Raw genomic sequence first — 19,040 nt, 5'->3', positions numbered from 1 at the left:
CATGGGGTTTCATGTTATTGCGTGAGAGGTGATCATGTGAAATTTTGGGAAATGGCAAGCTATTTTCGGGCAATGGAAAGTCAGTTCGAACATAATTCAAATTCACGTAAATTTGCTGAACTAGTGAATTCACGTGAATGCTTTCTGGTCCCACTTTCTTTTCATTCGAAATTAAGAGAAATTCCTCCTGTGTGATAAACTCCTAAGAGTCATCAGCTGGTGCTACTCAGCATGATGCAATCCCTGTCACTAAAAATATTTTACAACAATTTAAAGGAACATTGTTCCAACAGTACAGGCTGTGAGAATAGTCTCCCTAGGGTGAATTTCCTACCCACCCTTCTCAGCTGTCATTGATCCTGTATTGGGGGGGGGGGGGCAGGAGGCCCAAGCCCCCACCAAAGATCAGGATAGTTGAGGAACTATCAGTCACAAGTTTATAGACATCTTTGTGTTTGCTTAGAAATTGTCTTATGTATTTTTCCCATTCCTTGATATATTAATTTTATGCATTAAACAATTTTGTCATTTTTTCATTGTCTTCATAGTAATCACATTGATAACAGCTTTAGTCAATGTTGTTGTTGTGGTTGTCATCATTCTGTCTTTTTTTGTTTGTTTGTAAATATATATGCAAGTATGCAAAATTCATAGTCTTCTGCCTGTCTACCTTGAGCCCTCACCCGAAAAATAATTCCAGGGTCCCTGTCAGCTGTATCAGCTTTAAGGAGAACTAACTCTGTGAGCTAGAACTTTGAGGCAGTGAGATTTCTTGCACCAGCTGATAAACACTGTCGGTGTGGATATAACTGAATGCATGGAAAATTGGCTCTGGTGACACAGATCCCTGGCAAAAACATTGTCTAACCCAGCTGTGTGATGGCCCTTGATGTCTGTAAACCATCTGGTTTCCATTTAGAAGAGTGGTTAAAGAAATGTGAGACAGACTTACCAATGAGCCTGGCCAAGGCAGGCGGTCTTATTTGGTGTGTTCAGGTCACTGCTTAATGCTAAAAAGATAATGAGCCCATGTTGATCAGTGCAGAAATTGTTACCTGAGAGGGTGGCACACTATGAAAGCTTCTCCCAAATAAAATGTATCTATTCTTTTAAAGAGCCACAAGACTTATTGTTGTTCTTGTGGGAACAAATTAATATGGCTATCTTCCTGGGGATGTTATGCCTTATTTATTATATTATTTACAAATGGGTGCTGTAATGAAATGTCACAATGTGCAGGGTGTGGAGAAGTTGCACCACTACTCCCCAAACATCTGCCTTTGGGCAGAAATGGGATGTGGTGTTTCTCTGTATCCCTTTAAAATGCTGAAGAGATGGTGTTGAAGCTCAGTGGGAGGAGAAAGGAGAGGGCTTGGGTTTTTTTTAAAGAAAAAGATGAACATTTGAAATAAAAAAATTAAATTTATTTTTAAGTATTTTTATTATTATTTTTCTTTTGAAACATCATATCTTACCAAATTTTGACTTTAACCACATGAAACTATGTACATGGTAAATACATTTAGACTATGTGTATGATATTGTAATTTAAAGATATAGTTTTCAGTTTGCTAGTCGCATATGTCACAACTATTATCATTATATTAAGGCTCCACCCTTGAAGAATGGGTTAACTGTGAGTATATAGCATATAGTATATATAACATGGCCCTCTTGCTGATGTTGGGCCACAGCTCTCATCTAACAAGCATAGCCAGTGGGGATGAGGAATACTGAGTTATATAGCCCAACAACATCTGTAGGGACACAGACACATGACTGGAATTTGAGCTCCTTTGAAACAAATGCCCACATGTACTTGGAAATTGATTTGATAGCAAAAAAAAAATAACAATAGAGAATTGTTGTGACATTCCAGGAAGGCCTCCAATTCTATTATGAGATGGTGCCAAAGAGACTGAGAAGGGTGCCTTCCATTTTGCCAATTATGTTAACGATGCTTGACGCCAGTCCACAGATGCAATGTGCATCAGAGGGTACTTTGTGGGCACCGCATATAATGTTTTCTTGCGTGCTGTGCTCTGTGGTGTGACCTAGACAAAGATTTTCCTTCATCATTTATGCACCCATTTGACAGGGGACACAGGCCTCTTTATGAGACAGTAAACAAAGGCAAAAGCCAAGAGTGCTTTCTCTCCTTCCCTATCATGGAGGGAGAGCTAGTTTTCTTGGGACGTCTGCACTGTTATCTAGCTATCTGTCTATCTATGACTATATGTCTGAATCTTTCTTCACTGAGCACTTGGAAAAGTTATTTGTTTGGACTACAGCTCCCAGATTCCCTTGGTAACATAGCTAGTGACTACAATGTTTCAAATTCAATAAGTAACCTTTCTGAGCCCAATGACTGCTGCCATGCTGCAAAATTAATGTAGTGTGACACTGCCATGGTTCAGTGCTATGGAATTTTGGGGTGTGTGATTTTGTAAGACATTTAGCCTGCTCTCTCACAGTACTCTGGTGCCACAAATCCCAGAATTCCATACCACTGAGTCATGGCAGTTGAGGATGTGTTAAACTGCATTAATTCTGCAGTGCAGATGCAATCTATGTCTGTAAGACAAGAGATAAAGAATGGCATCTCAAGACGAATGGCATGAAGTGAGACTCTCTGAAGAACAGGGATTAGTACTAGGAAAAGCCTTCCTTTTCCTAGTCCCTGTTGCCTATAGAAGAATCCCTACAGATTCTTCTTTTTAAAAAAAGGGAAGTGGCAAAGGCACTTCATGATAGCTCGCTGACATTACAATAAAACAAGGGATGAAACACTGGAGCTGCAGTGATGTGGAAGGATAGGATACCAGAATCTGATGATGTTATCCCAAATAATAAAATTCATGTCTTTTTAGACGCCTGGTTGCTGCAAAGGCTTCTTTGGTCTCTCTTGCACTCCATGTCCTGGTGGATTTACCAATCCTTGCTATGGCAGAGGAAATGTAAGTGGCAAAAAAACCTGTTGGGCACTTAGGGGAGAAATGTGAAAGCATTCATTTTAAATGGAGAGCACATACCTTACTAATGACACCACCTAAATGTTTTTGCAAAGGGATGTATATTTGAGCCATACCTTTAGTGATTTTTAAAAAAATATTTTTATTAATTTTATAAAAAAGAGTAAAACAAAATAAAATTAAAAAGACACATATTTTACATTGTCATACATTGTCATTATTATACCATTTCTCTAAAGTCTTCACTTACTAAAAAAATTTTTGATCTTTACTTTATACTATCTGTAATATAATACTTCCTTATTCTATCTCTTCAGTAGTTAATCTCTCTTAATTAATTTTGTCAGCTTCCTAACCCTCTTTATATATCCTTCTCATGATGGTATATTTTGAGCATAAATCGTCCAGTACCTTTCATTAATAGAAATTCTCTTGTTAAATTCCTCCTTATGATGGATACAAAGTTCTCTCCCTTTTATACCCTTTTACAGATATGTTATTATTCCTTATATCCTTCAAATACAATAGTTGAAAACTTCCCCTTCTTATTATCCATATAGCATATAAATGGTTCCCAAGTTCTGTATAATTCATTCTCTGATTTCTCTTTTAGTCGCAACGTAAGGTTATCCATTTCTATATATTCATACATTTTACAAAACCACTGATCTATTGTTGGAAGCTCTGGATCTTTCCAATATCATGAGCCATATCTTTAAAGAATGTTGATTGAGCAGCAATGTTACTGAATTACCACAAGAAATTAAAGTTAGAGATATGGTGTCCTGTATATAAAATAGTAAAATCAAGGTTTGCTTTTTGGAACTTATATAATTTTGGAATATTTTCAAACTGTGGATAGTTGAATCCATGGATAAAGAATCCATGGATATGGAGGGCTGACTGTATATACAGTGGCCCTTGATATCCACAGGCTTGCCAACTACGGATTTAACCATCTGTGGACAGCATGCTCCATTGCTTTCAATGGGGGTGCATGTCACACCTGCCAGTGAAATCAATGGGACTCGAGGTTTCACGTTTTCCTTCATGCAGTGGAGGGGGGGATCTGGAACACATCCCCCACAGATATCAAGGGTGGACTGTATAGGCCAGTACTCTAATACACAAATTTTCCCCAAAATGACTAGACCAGTGGTTTCCAAACTTTGATCATCCAGATGTTTTGGGCTTCAACTCTGAGAATTCCTAATTGTTGGTCAAGATGGCTGGGGCTTCTGAGACTTGAAGCCCAAAGCATCTGGAGGACCAAAGTTTGAGAATCACTGGACTAGACCATTATCAAAATTATCTCTTAGTGTACTGTCCAGAATGATATTTTACTTTTTAATTGACCTAATGGTGTGCAATATGACTAATGGGCTTTGCAGTCATTACTTTGGAAGTGAACACTGAAATGAGTTCAGCATGTAGCTAGGGAGTTGGAGACGCCACCATGGACAGGAAAAATGAAGTTACAGTACAGCTGTAGATCAGGTGTGGGGATAAGTTACCTTCCTTGTAATGTTGGACTACATCACTTATCATCCCTGACAATTAGCCATGCTACTGTGGCTGCTGGGAGGTGGACTTCAACCACACAAGAAAGACTGTAGGCTGCCTATTCTTTATTGCTCTTCTGTTGAAACATTTTGAACTTTGTCTTGAGGCATAATACAGTATTCCATTTCTTGTGCTAAATGCTCTTTTTTTCTTTTTCAGTGTTCTGATGGGATTCGAGGGAATGGCCAGTGTCTCTGCTCTGAGAATTTTAAAGGGGTTGCCTGCCACATCTGTACAAACCCAAACAAGCATGGAGAGAACTGTGATGAAGGTGTGTAACTGAATCTACAGGCCTGGTGGCTATAGGAAGGAACTCCCAGGCAGGATAAATTAGTGTTGGGTAGAGTTAAGATAATAATTGGGGCTTTAAGGGGGGGAAAGGATAAGTGCCCAGATGACAGGCATTACAAATACTATTGGTAGGAATCATTAGAACTGCTGTTGTTGTGTGCCTTCAAGTTGATTTTGACTTATGGCAACCCTAGGGTAACCATATCACAGAGTTTTCTCAGCAAGGTTTTGTTCAGAGGAGATTTGCCATTGCCTTCCTCTGAGGCTGAGAGTGTGTGGTTTGCCCAAGATCACCTAGTGGATTTCCATGGCCAAGCAGGAATTTGAACCCTGGTCTTCAGAGTGATAGTCCAACACTAAAACCACTATACCATACTGGCTCTTATCAGAGTTATTAGGGACAGAATATTTACCTGCATATTGTAGGATAGTTCCAAAGTAAGTGCTGTGATATATAAGTAACAGGGATGCAAAAATATGTCCCATAATTTAGAAGCCAGCCAGATTCTTTTAGGAATATGGACATATCGGCATGAGAAGAGCCATAACAGATCAATGAACTCAGCAGGGAAAGAAGAGGGGAGGGGTCAGAATCTTACTTTTCTTAGTAGACTCTGGCAAAACAAACTAGTTTGTGTGTTCATTGTCATTAATAACTTTTGCCATCTTAAATTGACACTCACTTTGCTTTCCAAACTTGTCTGGAATGGATAGCTAAAAAATGGTCCTGTTTGGAATGGAAGTTTGCATGATTGACAAGGCTTGGTTGTAATATGTTTCTGTATGTTCATTGACCCTGGTTCCCTGGTGCCTTTAGTGTAGATCAGTCTTGAAGAGTACTATACCAAGCATGTGGAACCAACGTGATGTGACATAATTCTTTTAGCTGATTAGGTATTTATGCAAACAGTTCTAGTGAGTTTCCATAGATTCCAGAACTTACTCTGGGGTTTGGTTTCCTTCTAATGAAGTACCAGGAGACATGTTGGTATTTTGTAATATTTGCATTTATTTACAAATATACTGGATGAGCCTAGCTTCACAGAGTTAACATCTCAGTAGATGACTCACTGTTCCCTTGCTCCCCTGTCAAATTTCCATACAGCTCTGTGTCTCAGCCTGTACTTTCCTTGTTCTTTTCCAATCTACCTCCAATCTGTAACATCTTTGCTGTCTTTTTACATTATCATCTTTCACCACAGATGGGAATGGGAGAGATAAGAGTGCTTCCAGAGCAATCAGTGGCCAACTCCTTGCCAAGGGACAGGGATGGAAAGCTGTCAGGTTACCCACCCAAATTTGCCCAGCTCATCTTGGCCTCTTTAAGGACTACCTTTAAAGTGCTTGAATCTTTTTCTGTCAGGTTTGCTTGATTGGGTGGGGGCATGTATAATCCAGAGAAGTCATCGTGACCAACACCTATCTCGTTATGTGGTGGAATAAATGAAAGCAATTTTTTTTATATTACTTTAGCTTAATATTTCTTCTCTAACTGCTTGGCAGATTGTGGCTGTGTCCATGGGATTTGTGACAACAGACCAGGAAGCAAGGGAGTGTGCCAGACTGGGACATGTAAGGCTGGATACACAGGGGAGTTCTGTGACAGGAGTAATCTGAACTGCAATACATTTGGTGCCTCCTTGTCCTGTCATGTGAATGCAGTTTGCAGCCTGAATGACACTGCAAGGTGAGTTGCCCTTTCACTATTGTAGGTCTTTCTGTGGCGTGGCTTGCCACCCAACAGTTTGGTGCTTGGGATAGAACAGCAAACAACACACACAAACCTCTTACAACTCAGCCAAATCAAGCCATGTGAGACTGAAAATTTCACAAGCAGCTCACCTCCCAGCAATAAAACAGATTAAATAACTATCAGATTGCTGCCCTTTCTGAACACTACACACCTGCTGTGTCAGGCAGCTATGTAACTTTGCCCGTTGGTAGGGCCTATCCTGTGTTGTGGTCAGATCTTGATCTTTTTCTGTGGAAAGAAGATTCTGGAATTTTTATGATGTGAAAATATAATAAATGTAATAAACAGTTATTCCTTTCTTCTGTCCTTGGAAAATCAGTTTTGGAACAGACTGAAAAGGAGAGGAATATAGCAGAGGAACATGTGTATGTAAACTGGTTCATGCTGCAAAACTAGACACACGTACACAGCATTTCTAGATGCACACTTATCTTTTTTTGATGCAAATCCCTGTGAACCCTAAATAATAATTTCTTAAACCCAATGACAAAGTATTAGTGGAGGTGGTGGTGGGGTGGAAGGATATTGCTTTGCAGATTTGTTTCCTGTTTGTGGATTAACAGGTCTCTCTGTTTATCTCCAAGGTGCATTTGTGTTGATGGATATGAAGGGGATGGGTTTTCCTGCAAGCCCATTGATGCCTGCAGCAAGCCAGAACGGGGAGGCTGTTCAGAAAATGTATGTGGCTAAAACATGTTTTCACTGACTATTGACTGGTAGTCAAACAAGATACTACATTTAGCATGCTTTTAGAAGTCATGCTCCTTAAAATGGTGCAAGGTGTCTGTCTGTCATGGTGCATGATTTTCCTCAACTATGTATCTTGCATTCAGCTTACTGTGGTTTGTGGTGGTTCTTGGAATTCTGACAACACTTAATTTGCAAGTCTTACTGCTGAAACATGTACCTCCAAGGAAACCTCTTCCTTAGATGAAAATGGATTAATTGGAAGGAATAGTCGTCTAATTTGACCCTGATTGTTTCTAACCTGATTCTTCTCAGGGGTTTATTGGGGGCAGGGGGATGAACCACTAGTGGCTGCAGCTGACAAAAAAGATTATCTGGGCTTTTATCTAGATTGAATCTTACTGCTCAGCTTGAGGAAAAAATACTTTTTTGGGTGACAGCTTCCAGAATCCCACATCCTGCACAGCTATTGGTCATTCTGGCTGGGGGATTCTTGGTGTTATATTCCAAAGGGTGTTGACTTCAGTGTCAATCTATTAATGAAGCAGAATTAAAAAGTTATTTCTGCATAGAGATACTATTTGCACAGTATATGATGCTTCTGGTACGGAAAATGCTATTTAGTTGCACTTGTTATGTGCAAAATTTGCACATTGTTGCTGTGCACAGTAAACTACATTTTTCTGTACAGAAAATATTATTGATTGATTTATATTGTTTTATAAGGAAAAATAACAGAATTAATAACAACAACACTACTCTGGTTCTGTTGAGTAAAAAATGGTGTTCTAGTACAAAACATTATACTAGTTGAGTCTCTCTTATCCAGAATTCTGATGTCCCAAATACTCCACACACACCAAAAAAAATTGCACATAGATGGCTGAGATAGTGACACCTTTGCTTTCTGATGGTTCAGTGTATACAAACTTTATTTCATGCACAAAATTATTTTTAAAATATTGTGTATAAAATTACTTTTAGGCTATATGTATAAGGTATAAACGTAAATGAATTTCTTGTTTAGATTTGGGTCCCATCTCCAAAGAAATCTCATTATGTATATGGAAATATTCCAAAATCTGGAAAACTCCTAAATCCAAAACACTTCTAGTCCCAAGCATTTTGGATAAGGGAGGAGATTATCACACAGAGGTTATCCTGTCTTTGTTCCATTCTGTCCATCCTTCCCTCCGGATCATGGGAAGGACTTTCAGACGATGTCGCACAGATCCCGTCATTAACCTGTCCAAAAAGCTCGATTGATCGCGATCACACAAAAGACTTTCAGATGATGTTGTACAGATCCCGCCATTAACCCTTCATTAACCTGTCATTAAAGCGACATTGGCTGGCATTTTGCATTAATGGAAGTTTGCATTATTGCAATGCCACTTTAATGATGGGATAATGGTGGGATCAGCTGTACGATCTGAAAGCCTTTAGCATTGTCGCAGTCATGGACGGATTAATGATAGGATAAGGACAGGGCAGTGATCCCTTCCCTCTCCTGTCTCTGTGTGTTAATCTCCAGAGACTCAATCTGTATTCTACCTTACAATGAAAAGGAATTTTCTTACCTGTTTTCTGTTTATAAAGATATTGCCCTTCCTATTTAATTTATTCATTTTCTGTTTCTTGCCAGGCCATTTGTACCAGTACAGGTCCTGGCACAGCAACGTGCCAATGTAACAGGGGTTGGAGTGGGGATGGAAAGGCCTGTGTTGCCATAGATTACTGCGTACTGGAGACCAGGGGAGGCTGCCACATTAATGCTGACTGTAACTATATTGGCCCCGGACAGGTAATATTATTAATTTCTCGTATCTTGTTGAAAAATGTCTATGGAAACTTTGGCACTTTGCACAATGAGAAGGCTTTGCCATAAACCTCCTTCACACAGTGCGTCTACAATGGGGCATCACATGTTTAGAGTATCTGCAGGATTCTACCTCTGTCCTCACCTCTGACCTCCGTAACCTGCCTTTTCATGCAGGAGTTCTGCTACTATTACATGTAGTTTTCAGTCTCTGCATGGAATTAAGGATCAGAATTAAAATTTCACAATGTAATAATTCTGTCTATTTAGTAGTGCCTAGAAATAGGGAGTATGAGGGCCAGAGTGGTGTAATGGTTTCAGTGTTGCAATAAGACACTGGGAGACCCAGGTTCAAATCCTGGCTTGTCCATGGAAACCCACTGGGTGACCATTGGCAAGTCACACTCTCTCAGCCTCAGAGGATGGCAATGACAAACCTGGCAAGAAAACCCTATGATAGGCTTGCCTTAGGGTCACCATTAGTTGGAAATGACTTGAAGGCACACAACAACAACAATAGATAGGCAGATAAGCTTGAGATGTTACTGGTATCTACTGGTGTGGAAGAGAGAAAGTGGAACTGAGGAAGAAGGAAATGAAGTTATCCTTAGGATATTTGTTCAAGTCAAGAGGACACAGATCAGACAGAATTAAAAAGGGGAATGCTTTTCATCACTCTTGCTCCCTTCATGCAGGCATGGTGGCACTGCACTTTCAAGTTGCATTTGACAAACAGAGTCTGCCTGCCCTCATTAAATTCAGTATTGCAAGATCCAAATGTTCCAGTACTCAAAGCATTTGTTTTTGCTTTCAAATTTCAAGGAGACATTGGAAAAAACTATTTTAGGGCATTAAATGAACAAACATTAGAATGGCATTTAGGTAAAGAAGTTTTCAATCAACTAATAACCATAGTTTCTGCTGTTTCTACTTTCAGAGCAGTTGTATATGCAAGAGAGGTTATGCGGGAGATGGCTACACCTGTGACCCCTTTGATCCTTGCGCAAAGAACAATGGTGGCTGCCATGAATTGGTAAGAAAATTGAGGTGTCATGCTGCCTTGTGAAAACAAGTTGTTACCTACTGGAGATGGACCACCATTCTGTACAACTCGTGTGCACTTCAGAAAGCTGGATGTCAAAAGTAGAGTTTTTGAGAACAAAAGTAGTCACACTTACTGTATCCACACAGATTTCTTTTTCCTGGTGCTTCTTCTGATCAACTATTTTTGTAAGTTTCAGAAACAATACCACTACTACTACTCCTTCTCCAATTATGTTTATGGTTAATAATATTAGACCAGACATGAAAGTGGGATGACTTCACAGCACAGGTATATCTTTCAGCTTTCTGAAAAAATTATTAGCTGCCTTCAGTCTAATGTAAATGAGTGAAGACAGGTTGCGGCAGTACTCCATCTTTAGCAGATTGGGTCCAGTGACTCATGCCAATTTATGGATGGAAAAAACATTTGCTGTTATTTGTTACCTGGACAAAAAAATGGTTTCTTCATTCTTGGGAAATTCAAGGAAGAATAACAGTGGAGAGGATTTTGTGCAGTTTTCACCCAGTATTCACAGATGCTGAAGTGTTTCAGGAAATTATTCTGCACAGAAATATGTGTGGGCTTTGGTTTGTTTTTTTGGTTTTTTGCATGAAAATTATGGTTGTTGTTTTTTTAGCAAAAGCATTGTATTATTTTTTGTATTATAATTACTGGGGTTTTGTGTGAAAAATGGCTATTTTGCAGCAACAACAACAAAACCATGCAGCTGGAAACACTGGTTTTGCACGAAATACAGATTTCTCATTTTTAAAAAAAGTTTCCAAATGGCCACATGTTTTCTTTGGGGGTTTTTGTGGATACCTGGAAACATTTGTTCAGAAAACATGCATTACACACACACACACACACACACACACACACACACACACACCAAGAGTTTCATGCTAAAATTCAGACATATATTTTTGCATAGATTAATCTCTCAAAGTACTTTGGAATGTGTATGTATTAGACAAGAACAGGTTAGTGTGTGTGTGTGTGTGTGTGTGTGTGTGTGTGTGTGTGTGTGTTTTCCCATAGCAAGGAGAAGACTATAGAAATTATTCTTTCTCTCATTCAAGGATGAAATAGTAAAATATTTACATCTCTGCACCAGGGATTTTATTTAAGCCATATACAAAGTGATCACTTTTGGGGGAGTAGGCTGGTTGTAAGTGTCATTGACCCAATGAATGAGAGACCTCCAAGTCACCTTATCAACAGTTGTGCTCATATCTTGGAGAGACTTGGGGCTGTGGCTTTCTTGATTGAGTCTATCCATCTAGAATGTAGTCTTGTTCTTTTTCTATTGCCTTCTACCTTATCTTTTCTAGTGAATGTTGGACTACAACTCTGGAAACCAGGGTTCAATTCCTGCTGGACCATAAAATCCACTAGGTGACCTTGAGCAAGTCATAGTCTCTCAACCTCATGGGAAGGCAATGGCAAACCTCCTCTGAAGAAATCTTGCCAAGAAAACCCCATGATAGGTTTGCCTTAGGTTTGTCATAAATCAGAAACAACTTGAAGGCACACTACACACATATACACACACAGACACACACACCTTCTCGTGATATGTCCAAAGTATGACAGTTTCAGTTTAGTAACCTTGGCTTCTAGAGACAGTTCAGATTTGATTTACTTTAGGATCCATTTATTTGTCTTTTTAGCAGTCCACGGTATCTGTAGCATTCTTCTCCAGCACCACTTTTCAAATCAGTTGATTTTCTTCCTACCAGCTTATCTCATTGTTCAATTTTCACAACAATGCATAAAAATTGGAAATGCAGTAGCATGGACTATCTTCACTATATATTCAATTTTTAGACATCAAGATATTGTCTAGCCAGAGCTGCTGGTGAATCGCCAGGAACAAGCTCTTCTAGAACATGGCCACATAGCCTGAAAAACCCACAAAAAAATTTGTCTAGTTCCTTCAAAGCTTCCCTTCTCTAAAGATGCCAGCCACAGCTGCTGGTGAAATGTCAGGAATAAGCTCTTCTAGAACATTACCACATAGCCTGAAAAACCCACAAAAAACTATGGATGCCAGCCATGAAAGCCTTTGACTTTGCTTTTAGTGCAGCTTCACTTTCTAAAACTGCATGTTGATTTTCAAATTGTTCTTCCTTGAAAGAATCTGTTATCCTTTCATCCCTTTTATATGGCTCTTTAGTGTACTGTTTCTATTAGTGTTTTACCTGTACATGTAACATGTTCCTCTACTGGTTATAGCACATTTCCACTCTTCGCTTACATTTCCCTTTGATTTCTCAGTTCTTGTGGAAGACATTATTTGTTCCTCTTTTTTTGTTGCCATCATCAATTTCTCTGCATTGCTTATTATAGTCGTTCTCTTTGTCCCTGCACACAAGTCGCAGAACAATTCAATTCAGGTTTTTCACCCTATTTCTGTCTCTTTTTACTTTTGCTTCTAATCTGCCCTTAACTGTTTGAAGAGTTTCATCTGTCATCCATTGAGGTTTCTCTTTATTTTTGACTGTAGGTAGGTTCTTTTTACATTCCTGCTGACAACGTTCCTGGCTTCAGACCAGAGTTCTTCTGGTTTCCAATCAATTAGGCTTAATATGCAAAAACTATTTCTATATTAGCATTAAACTCTATAAGGATGTTCTTCAGAGTGAATTTAGCACAATAGTTGGTTTAATGTTCTTAGATTTACTTTAATTTTTGATAGCAACACTTCATGGTCTGTGCCACAATCCACCCTGGTCTTGATTTTGCACAGAGAACGAAGCTTCTCCATCTTCTGCTTCCAGTTTTGTAGTTTATTTGATTTCTGAACTGGCCATCAGTTCATATATACAGTCATCCATTTGTTGTTTGAAGAATGTGTTTGTGATGAACAAACTGTTAGCCTTGCAAAATCAGTCATTTAGTCTTCTGCTTATTTGTAGATCCTAGGCCAAATTCTCATACAATCTTTGATTCTACTCTGTTGCCTACTTTTGCATTCCAGATGCCTATCATTAACAAAGTCTTGTTTGGGTGTGTAATCAATTTCCTCCTGGATTCCAGCATGGGATCTTTCATTTTCTTCTTTTTCTACCTCTGTAGTTTGAGCATAAATGTGGATTATGATTGTACAGATGAATTTTCCCTGAAGTCTTATTGATATTACAGTGCGCCCTTTTTTTACGCAGGGGATCTGTTCCAGACCCCTCCACGTAAAGTGAATTCCATCTATGCTCAAGCCCCATTTAAACGCCATGGGTACACGCCCCATTGTTCCCTATGGGATGTGCCACCCCTTCTCCCCGTGCAGCTTTCAGCGTATCCTGAAAGCCGCGTATGATCCAGGTGCACTGTATTCAATCTGTCTTTGCATTATATCGTTTGATTGCTTTTTCTATATCTCTTTAATATAACTCCATCTCTTCTTAGATTTTCATTTTCTGAGTGAAACACCGTGTAATTATTGGAATGAAAAGTTCCAATTCTATCCACTTTAGCTCACTAACCCTGATAATTGCAATGTTTACACGTTCCATTTCTTGTTTTACTATGTTCAGCTCCCCCTGATACATGCTTTTCATTTTCCATGTTCCTTTAATATGTATTGTACAGCTTCGGACTTTCCTTTAAACCTCTGAGCACATCATCAGCTTGAATGTAGTGATTGGAGAAACCCATGTTTTTCTTCTCATTCATTGAGAACTTTAAGAGAATTTCTTTTAAAAATATTAGTTCCACAAAACCCCCTTTCAAAAGGTGATTTCTTCTCTCCCTTCCAGCAGCTAGCAAAATATTTTTCACAGATTTCTCAAATGACAATAAAAGACAAGTTGAATAATTACGCTAATTACTTTGCATTTCAAACTCAATTGCCATGTCAAAAGGAAGTTTGGCACATTTCCCTGCCCTCAGGCTTCCAATGTAAAGAGACAAGAGACAAAAGGAGAAGGGAATGGCAGTGGGGAAGGGGAAAAGTTCAGTAGATCTTCATTCTCCCAGTTCACCACAGAAATTCACTGGCTGACCTTGGGCAAGTCACATGCTCTCAGCTTCAACTCCAACTCTGCACCTCTCCCATGGTGATGCTAAGGTCATGCAATAATAATAATAATAATAATAATAATAATAATTGGCAAGGAGAGTGCAGAATATCCATGAGTGAGAGATTGTGACTTACCCAATGTCACCTGTGGATTTACATGGCTGAGCTGGGATCGATCTAGCCTCCCAGTTCACCCTAGAAATTCACTGGCTACGTTGGGCATGTCACTTGCTCTCAGCTTCAACTCCAGCTCTGCACCTCTCCCATGGGAATGCCAAGGTTATGCAAACAATAAACAAACAACAAATAATAATAATAATAATAATAATAATAATAGTTGTTGTTTGTTGTGTTGTTTCCCAGCTCTTCAGCCAAAAGGCATCAAGCAGCTTACAAATTGTTAGACATTTCCCTGCCCTCAGGCTTCCAATCTAAAGAGACAAGAGACAAAAGGAGAAGGGATGGCAGGGGGGAAGGGAAAAGTTCAGTAGATCTTCATTCTCCCAGTTCACCACAGAAATTCACTGGCTGACCTTGGGCAAGTCACATGCGCCACTTCAACTCCAACTCGGCACCTCTCCCATGGTGATGCTAAGGTCATGCAAATAATAATAATAATAATAATAATAATAATAATAATAATAATATGGCAAGGAGAGTGCAGAATATCCATGATAAGAGTGTGATGCATCCAAAAAGAGCATGGCATAAAGGGCAGAATGTTTTATCTACCACCAACACACAAAATGCCTCCCCTTTTGTTCTCTTTTGTTTTTCAAAGTAAAGCTGTGAGTGAGCAAAGATGGGGGGAGGGAATCACCCTAACAAAGGAAATAGCCTCTGGTAAACCCAGGATGAATGGTAGCTTTTCTTACGCAAAATACCCAAATCCTGTAGGTCGAATTTGTCAGCTGAAAGTTTCTTCTCTTCTCTTCATTTGGAAATGATTAAAAATCAAAATTCTTACTCATGATTGAGAAGTGATCAGAATTTCTTCTCTATAAAATACTTTCGAAATTTTCGAATTAGACATATTTCTACTAATTTTCAAATTTTGGAGAATATTCTTTACATCCCTACTTGAATGTGCTTTCAGCTTGAGTTCAGTTGTGTCTTCAGACACACACTACTCATAGGCATCCCTTGCTCTATCGCAGTAATTGGTTGACCACCTTCCAACCTGGGAGTCTCATCTTGCAGCACTGTTTCTTGCTTCATTTTGGATTGTGCCATCATAGAGTTTTCATGGTAAAGTATATTCAGAGTTGGTTTATTGGTGCCTCCTTCTCCAGAGTACTAACATGTTCAAATTTGCATTGACAGAATATTGGTAATTATGACACAACTATTTTGATAATCCCTTCTCATGCTCTCAGTTTGCTGTTTCTCTTCAAAAGCTTCCAGATACTGTTTTTTGAACTGCAGCTTCCAGAATTCCCTCAACCTGCATGGCCACTGGAACATTTCCAAGATCAGCATATCTCACTTTTGGTTTTTTGTTTTGTTTTGTTTTGTTTTTTAAAGATGCATAGTGATTTCTGCTATGCCTGTGGAGGCTGACAGAGACAGATACGTCACGTATCTTTTGTCTTCAGACGTACAGTTTGGTGGCAGGAAACAAGTTTAGACAATTTAGCTTTTGTACAGAGACCTAAATACCCTAAAAGTACCAGATTCCATCTAAACATGGAACAGGGTCAGCTCTGGTTAGTATTTGGATGGAAGACAGTCAAGGAATCCCAGGTGCTGTAGACAACATTACAGAGGAAGGGACAGGCAAAACCACCTCTGCCTTAAAAATACAACAAAATAATTGATTAGCATCCAACAGTTATTAGCATCAAAGTCCAGTACAGTATTTAGATCATTCCTTAGCTACAAGCATCCCATGTGGACAACTCGGAGCTGTGCTCTGCTAAGCTTGTGTGCTGCTGCTGTTCTTATTTTTATTTGATTTGATTCCCAACAGGCTGTGTGTCAGACTCTCAGTACTGGAGAGAAGGTTTGCCAGTGCTCTGAAGGATACATGGGAAATGGAATTCTCTGTTATGGTGATATAATGAAGGTAAAAAGTCTTATTTCTATGGTATTCCAAAAGGGCAAAGTAAACTAATTTCATGGAAAGGAAGGACTATAGCACAGTTTTAGAGAGCACATGCTTTGCACATGGAGGCTTTAATCCCTAGGAAAGGTACCTGCCAGAAACTCTGAAGAGCTGCTGCCACTCACTGAGACAGCTATTGAGCTAGGTTCCTGTGTTGCACAGCAGTAGTAGAACTTCTCCATTCCTAAACAGTGTTCCACTCTAGTTTTCTTGTAATTTCTGTCACTAAAAGAGCAGGAGAAAGCAGCAATTTCACAAGGAACATTTTGGTAAGGGGGAAAAAAAGAGGCTACCAATAGCTTCCCCATTAAAAGGAAGAAATGCAGCCACTTTCTCCACACCTTTCTCATCCCAACCTGGAAAACCTCAGCAACTGTGATTTTGTGTGAGCCCTGATGATTTGCCATAAGAGGCTTTTCAAAGAATCATAGGGCCTTGCTGTCATACTGTCCCAAACTCAGTGGCTGATTGCTACACAGCTGATAGCCAGCAACTAATCAGCAAGCACAGTTACAGAGTAGCTTACAGTCCAGCACCTCCTCTACTATATATTTTAATGTACTGTACACTTCCCAATTATTGTATGCTTCTTTTTATGGATTATTTGTTGTCCCCATAAATGACACAGTAACCAAAATACTTTAGTGCGTAGTCTAAAGGGGAAACCAACCAATCATAAATGAAAGTCTCATGAAAACTTGCCTAGCTTGAAGAGTGATTATAGTAAAGAGAAAATGTTATTGTAGAAATGAAATGAAATGAAATTTTATTTATATACCGCCGTTCCTATGATCACGGCGGTTTACAACAAATAAAATACAATACAATACAATTTACAAGCAGCATAAAAAGCACGTACTATAATACAAAAATAAAAATACAACAATGACATAACATTACATATTTCAAGCACAGCATAATAGCAAATAACAATACATTTCAATACAGGACAGCAATACAGTTTCAATACAAGATAAAAATCAATACATATCTCAGAGCAGCCAATATTACATAACAGCATTAACATATCCAAACAGTATAAGCCCAGCATTACTAACCAACCCCAAGATAAAGGGGGACAGAAGAAAGCATCATTCCCTAATGATCAAGTTACAAAAACCCCTGCACAACCGAACAAGATAAACAAAGACTAATAATTCCCGCTCCTCCCCCCAAAAAAGCTTCCCACCCGCACAATTGGGCGGTACTGGCGCCTCGAGACCTCAAGGCGTCCTCCGTTGTGCAGCGGCGTCTGGGAGCTGGCGGGCCGGCATTTTGAGGACACCGTTCCCGCCGGTGCCTCCCCCTTTCCCCGCCCATGCAACCGGGCGCAGCTGTTGCCTTCTGCCAGCCAGATGGAAATTGCGGCAAAGTCCTCCGGGGCGTCCTCCGTTGCACGGCCTTTGAGAGAAACGCCGCTCCAGTGGCAAGGAGAGATAGAAGTGCGGTATTATAATGGAGAAGGAAGAGGGCAACTAAGGAAAGAGAAAAGAAAAGGAAATGAAATTTCCTCAAAAGGAAATAGAAAAGGAGAAATAGAAAAAGGAAATAGTAAGAGCACTCCTTTTATCTTACCTGCCTAGTCCACTGCAAAATGCAACTATGTGTATTGCAATTTTGTGATATTTATCTTAGGGTGCATCTACACTGTAGAAATAATACAGTTTGAGACCACTTTAAGTGTTGTAGCTCCAACCTATGGAATCATGGAATTTGTAGTTTTACAAAGTCTTTTAGCTTTCTCTGTCAAAGAGTGCTGCTGCCTCACAAAACTACAAATCCCAAGATTCTGTAGGATAGAGCAATGGCAGTTGTGTCAAACTACATCATTTCTAAGGTGTAGATGCACTCTAAGTCATATTACCAGAGTAGAAACATTTTACATTAGCAAGTTTAAATGAATTTTTTTAACAATGGGCTTGGCTTAAAGAAAAAAATCATGGAAATTTGGGAAATTCTATGGTAATTCAATATCCTTTGGAATTCACTTGCTCCAGTTGGTAATGACAACCATTAGCATAAATGGCTTTCCTTTTAAAAAGGATTCAACATCACTTTCTTGGACAGGTCTGTCAAAGCAGAGCTTGGGGAGATTATACTTTTTTTCATAACTGCAAATGTTCCACATATTTTCTATATATTTTTGTTTAAAAACTTGAAGTCTTTGGACCAGTTTATAAATCTGTTGTTATATTCTTTCCAGGAGTTAGCAAGGAACTATCACTTTTCTACATTCTTGGCGTGGATTCAGGTGAGGGGTGTTGCATTCAGAGTCATTGATCTTGCTTTTTCCTTCTCTTTTGTTTTGATGTAAGCAAAATTAGGACACAAACTAAAATTAGGAAATGTGAGGGACGTAAGGAGAGCCAGTGTTATGTAGTGATTTGAGTGTTGGACTATGACTCTGGAGAACAGGGCTTGATTCCCAGCTTGGTTATTAAACTCACTGGATGGCCTTGGGCAAGTCACACATTCTCAGCCTCAAAGAAAGGCAACGGTAAACCTTGTTGGTAAACAGTAAACCTTGCTGGTATATCTTGCCAAGAAAACACCATGATAGGTTTGCCTTAAAGTTGCCATAAGTCAGAAATGACTTGAAGGCACACAATAACAACAAGGGACTTAAGGGACTTAAATACCCTAAAGCAATCATACTCAATTTTTTTACTTTTGGGACCCCCCCCTTACATTTTCAAAAAAAAATTTCCCCCCCACTTGACATGGTATATCAATAAAAATATTTTGTTTACGTAGTGTGCATATTTTCATTCTCACATTCATGTAT

General features: G+C 39.2%; 1 protein-coding gene across 4 annotated transcripts in view; it reads left to right on the top strand.

Annotated features, from left to right (window-relative positions):
* The window catches only part of STAB1 (stabilin 1), a 138,617-nt gene that overhangs the window by 53,029 nt on the left and 66,548 nt on the right, over positions 1-19,040 (top strand). For all 4 annotated transcript variants that reach the window (XM_042453972.1, XM_042453971.1, XM_042453973.1 and 1 more), the window contains 8 exons: positions 2,871-2,957; positions 4,695-4,806; positions 6,330-6,513; positions 7,164-7,257; positions 8,912-9,070; positions 10,023-10,118; positions 16,121-16,216; positions 18,459-18,506. In XM_042453972.1, the coding sequence (XP_042309906.1) occupies positions 2,871-2,957; positions 4,695-4,806; positions 6,330-6,513; positions 7,164-7,257; positions 8,912-9,070; positions 10,023-10,118; positions 16,121-16,216; positions 18,459-18,506 (876 nt within the window). The remainder of the gene's footprint in view (positions 1-2,870; positions 2,958-4,694; positions 4,807-6,329; positions 6,514-7,163; positions 7,258-8,911; positions 9,071-10,022; positions 10,119-16,120; positions 16,217-18,458; positions 18,507-19,040) is intronic.

Source organism: Sceloporus undulatus, chromosome 2 (assembly GCF_019175285.1).
Source record: "Sceloporus undulatus isolate JIND9_A2432 ecotype Alabama chromosome 2, SceUnd_v1.1, whole genome shotgun sequence".
In the NCBI taxonomy this organism is placed as follows: domain Eukaryota; kingdom Metazoa; phylum Chordata; class Lepidosauria; order Squamata; family Phrynosomatidae; genus Sceloporus; species Sceloporus undulatus.
The sequence above is the reverse complement of the archived record's forward strand: the minus strand, read 5'-3'. Positions and strand labels throughout refer to the sequence as shown.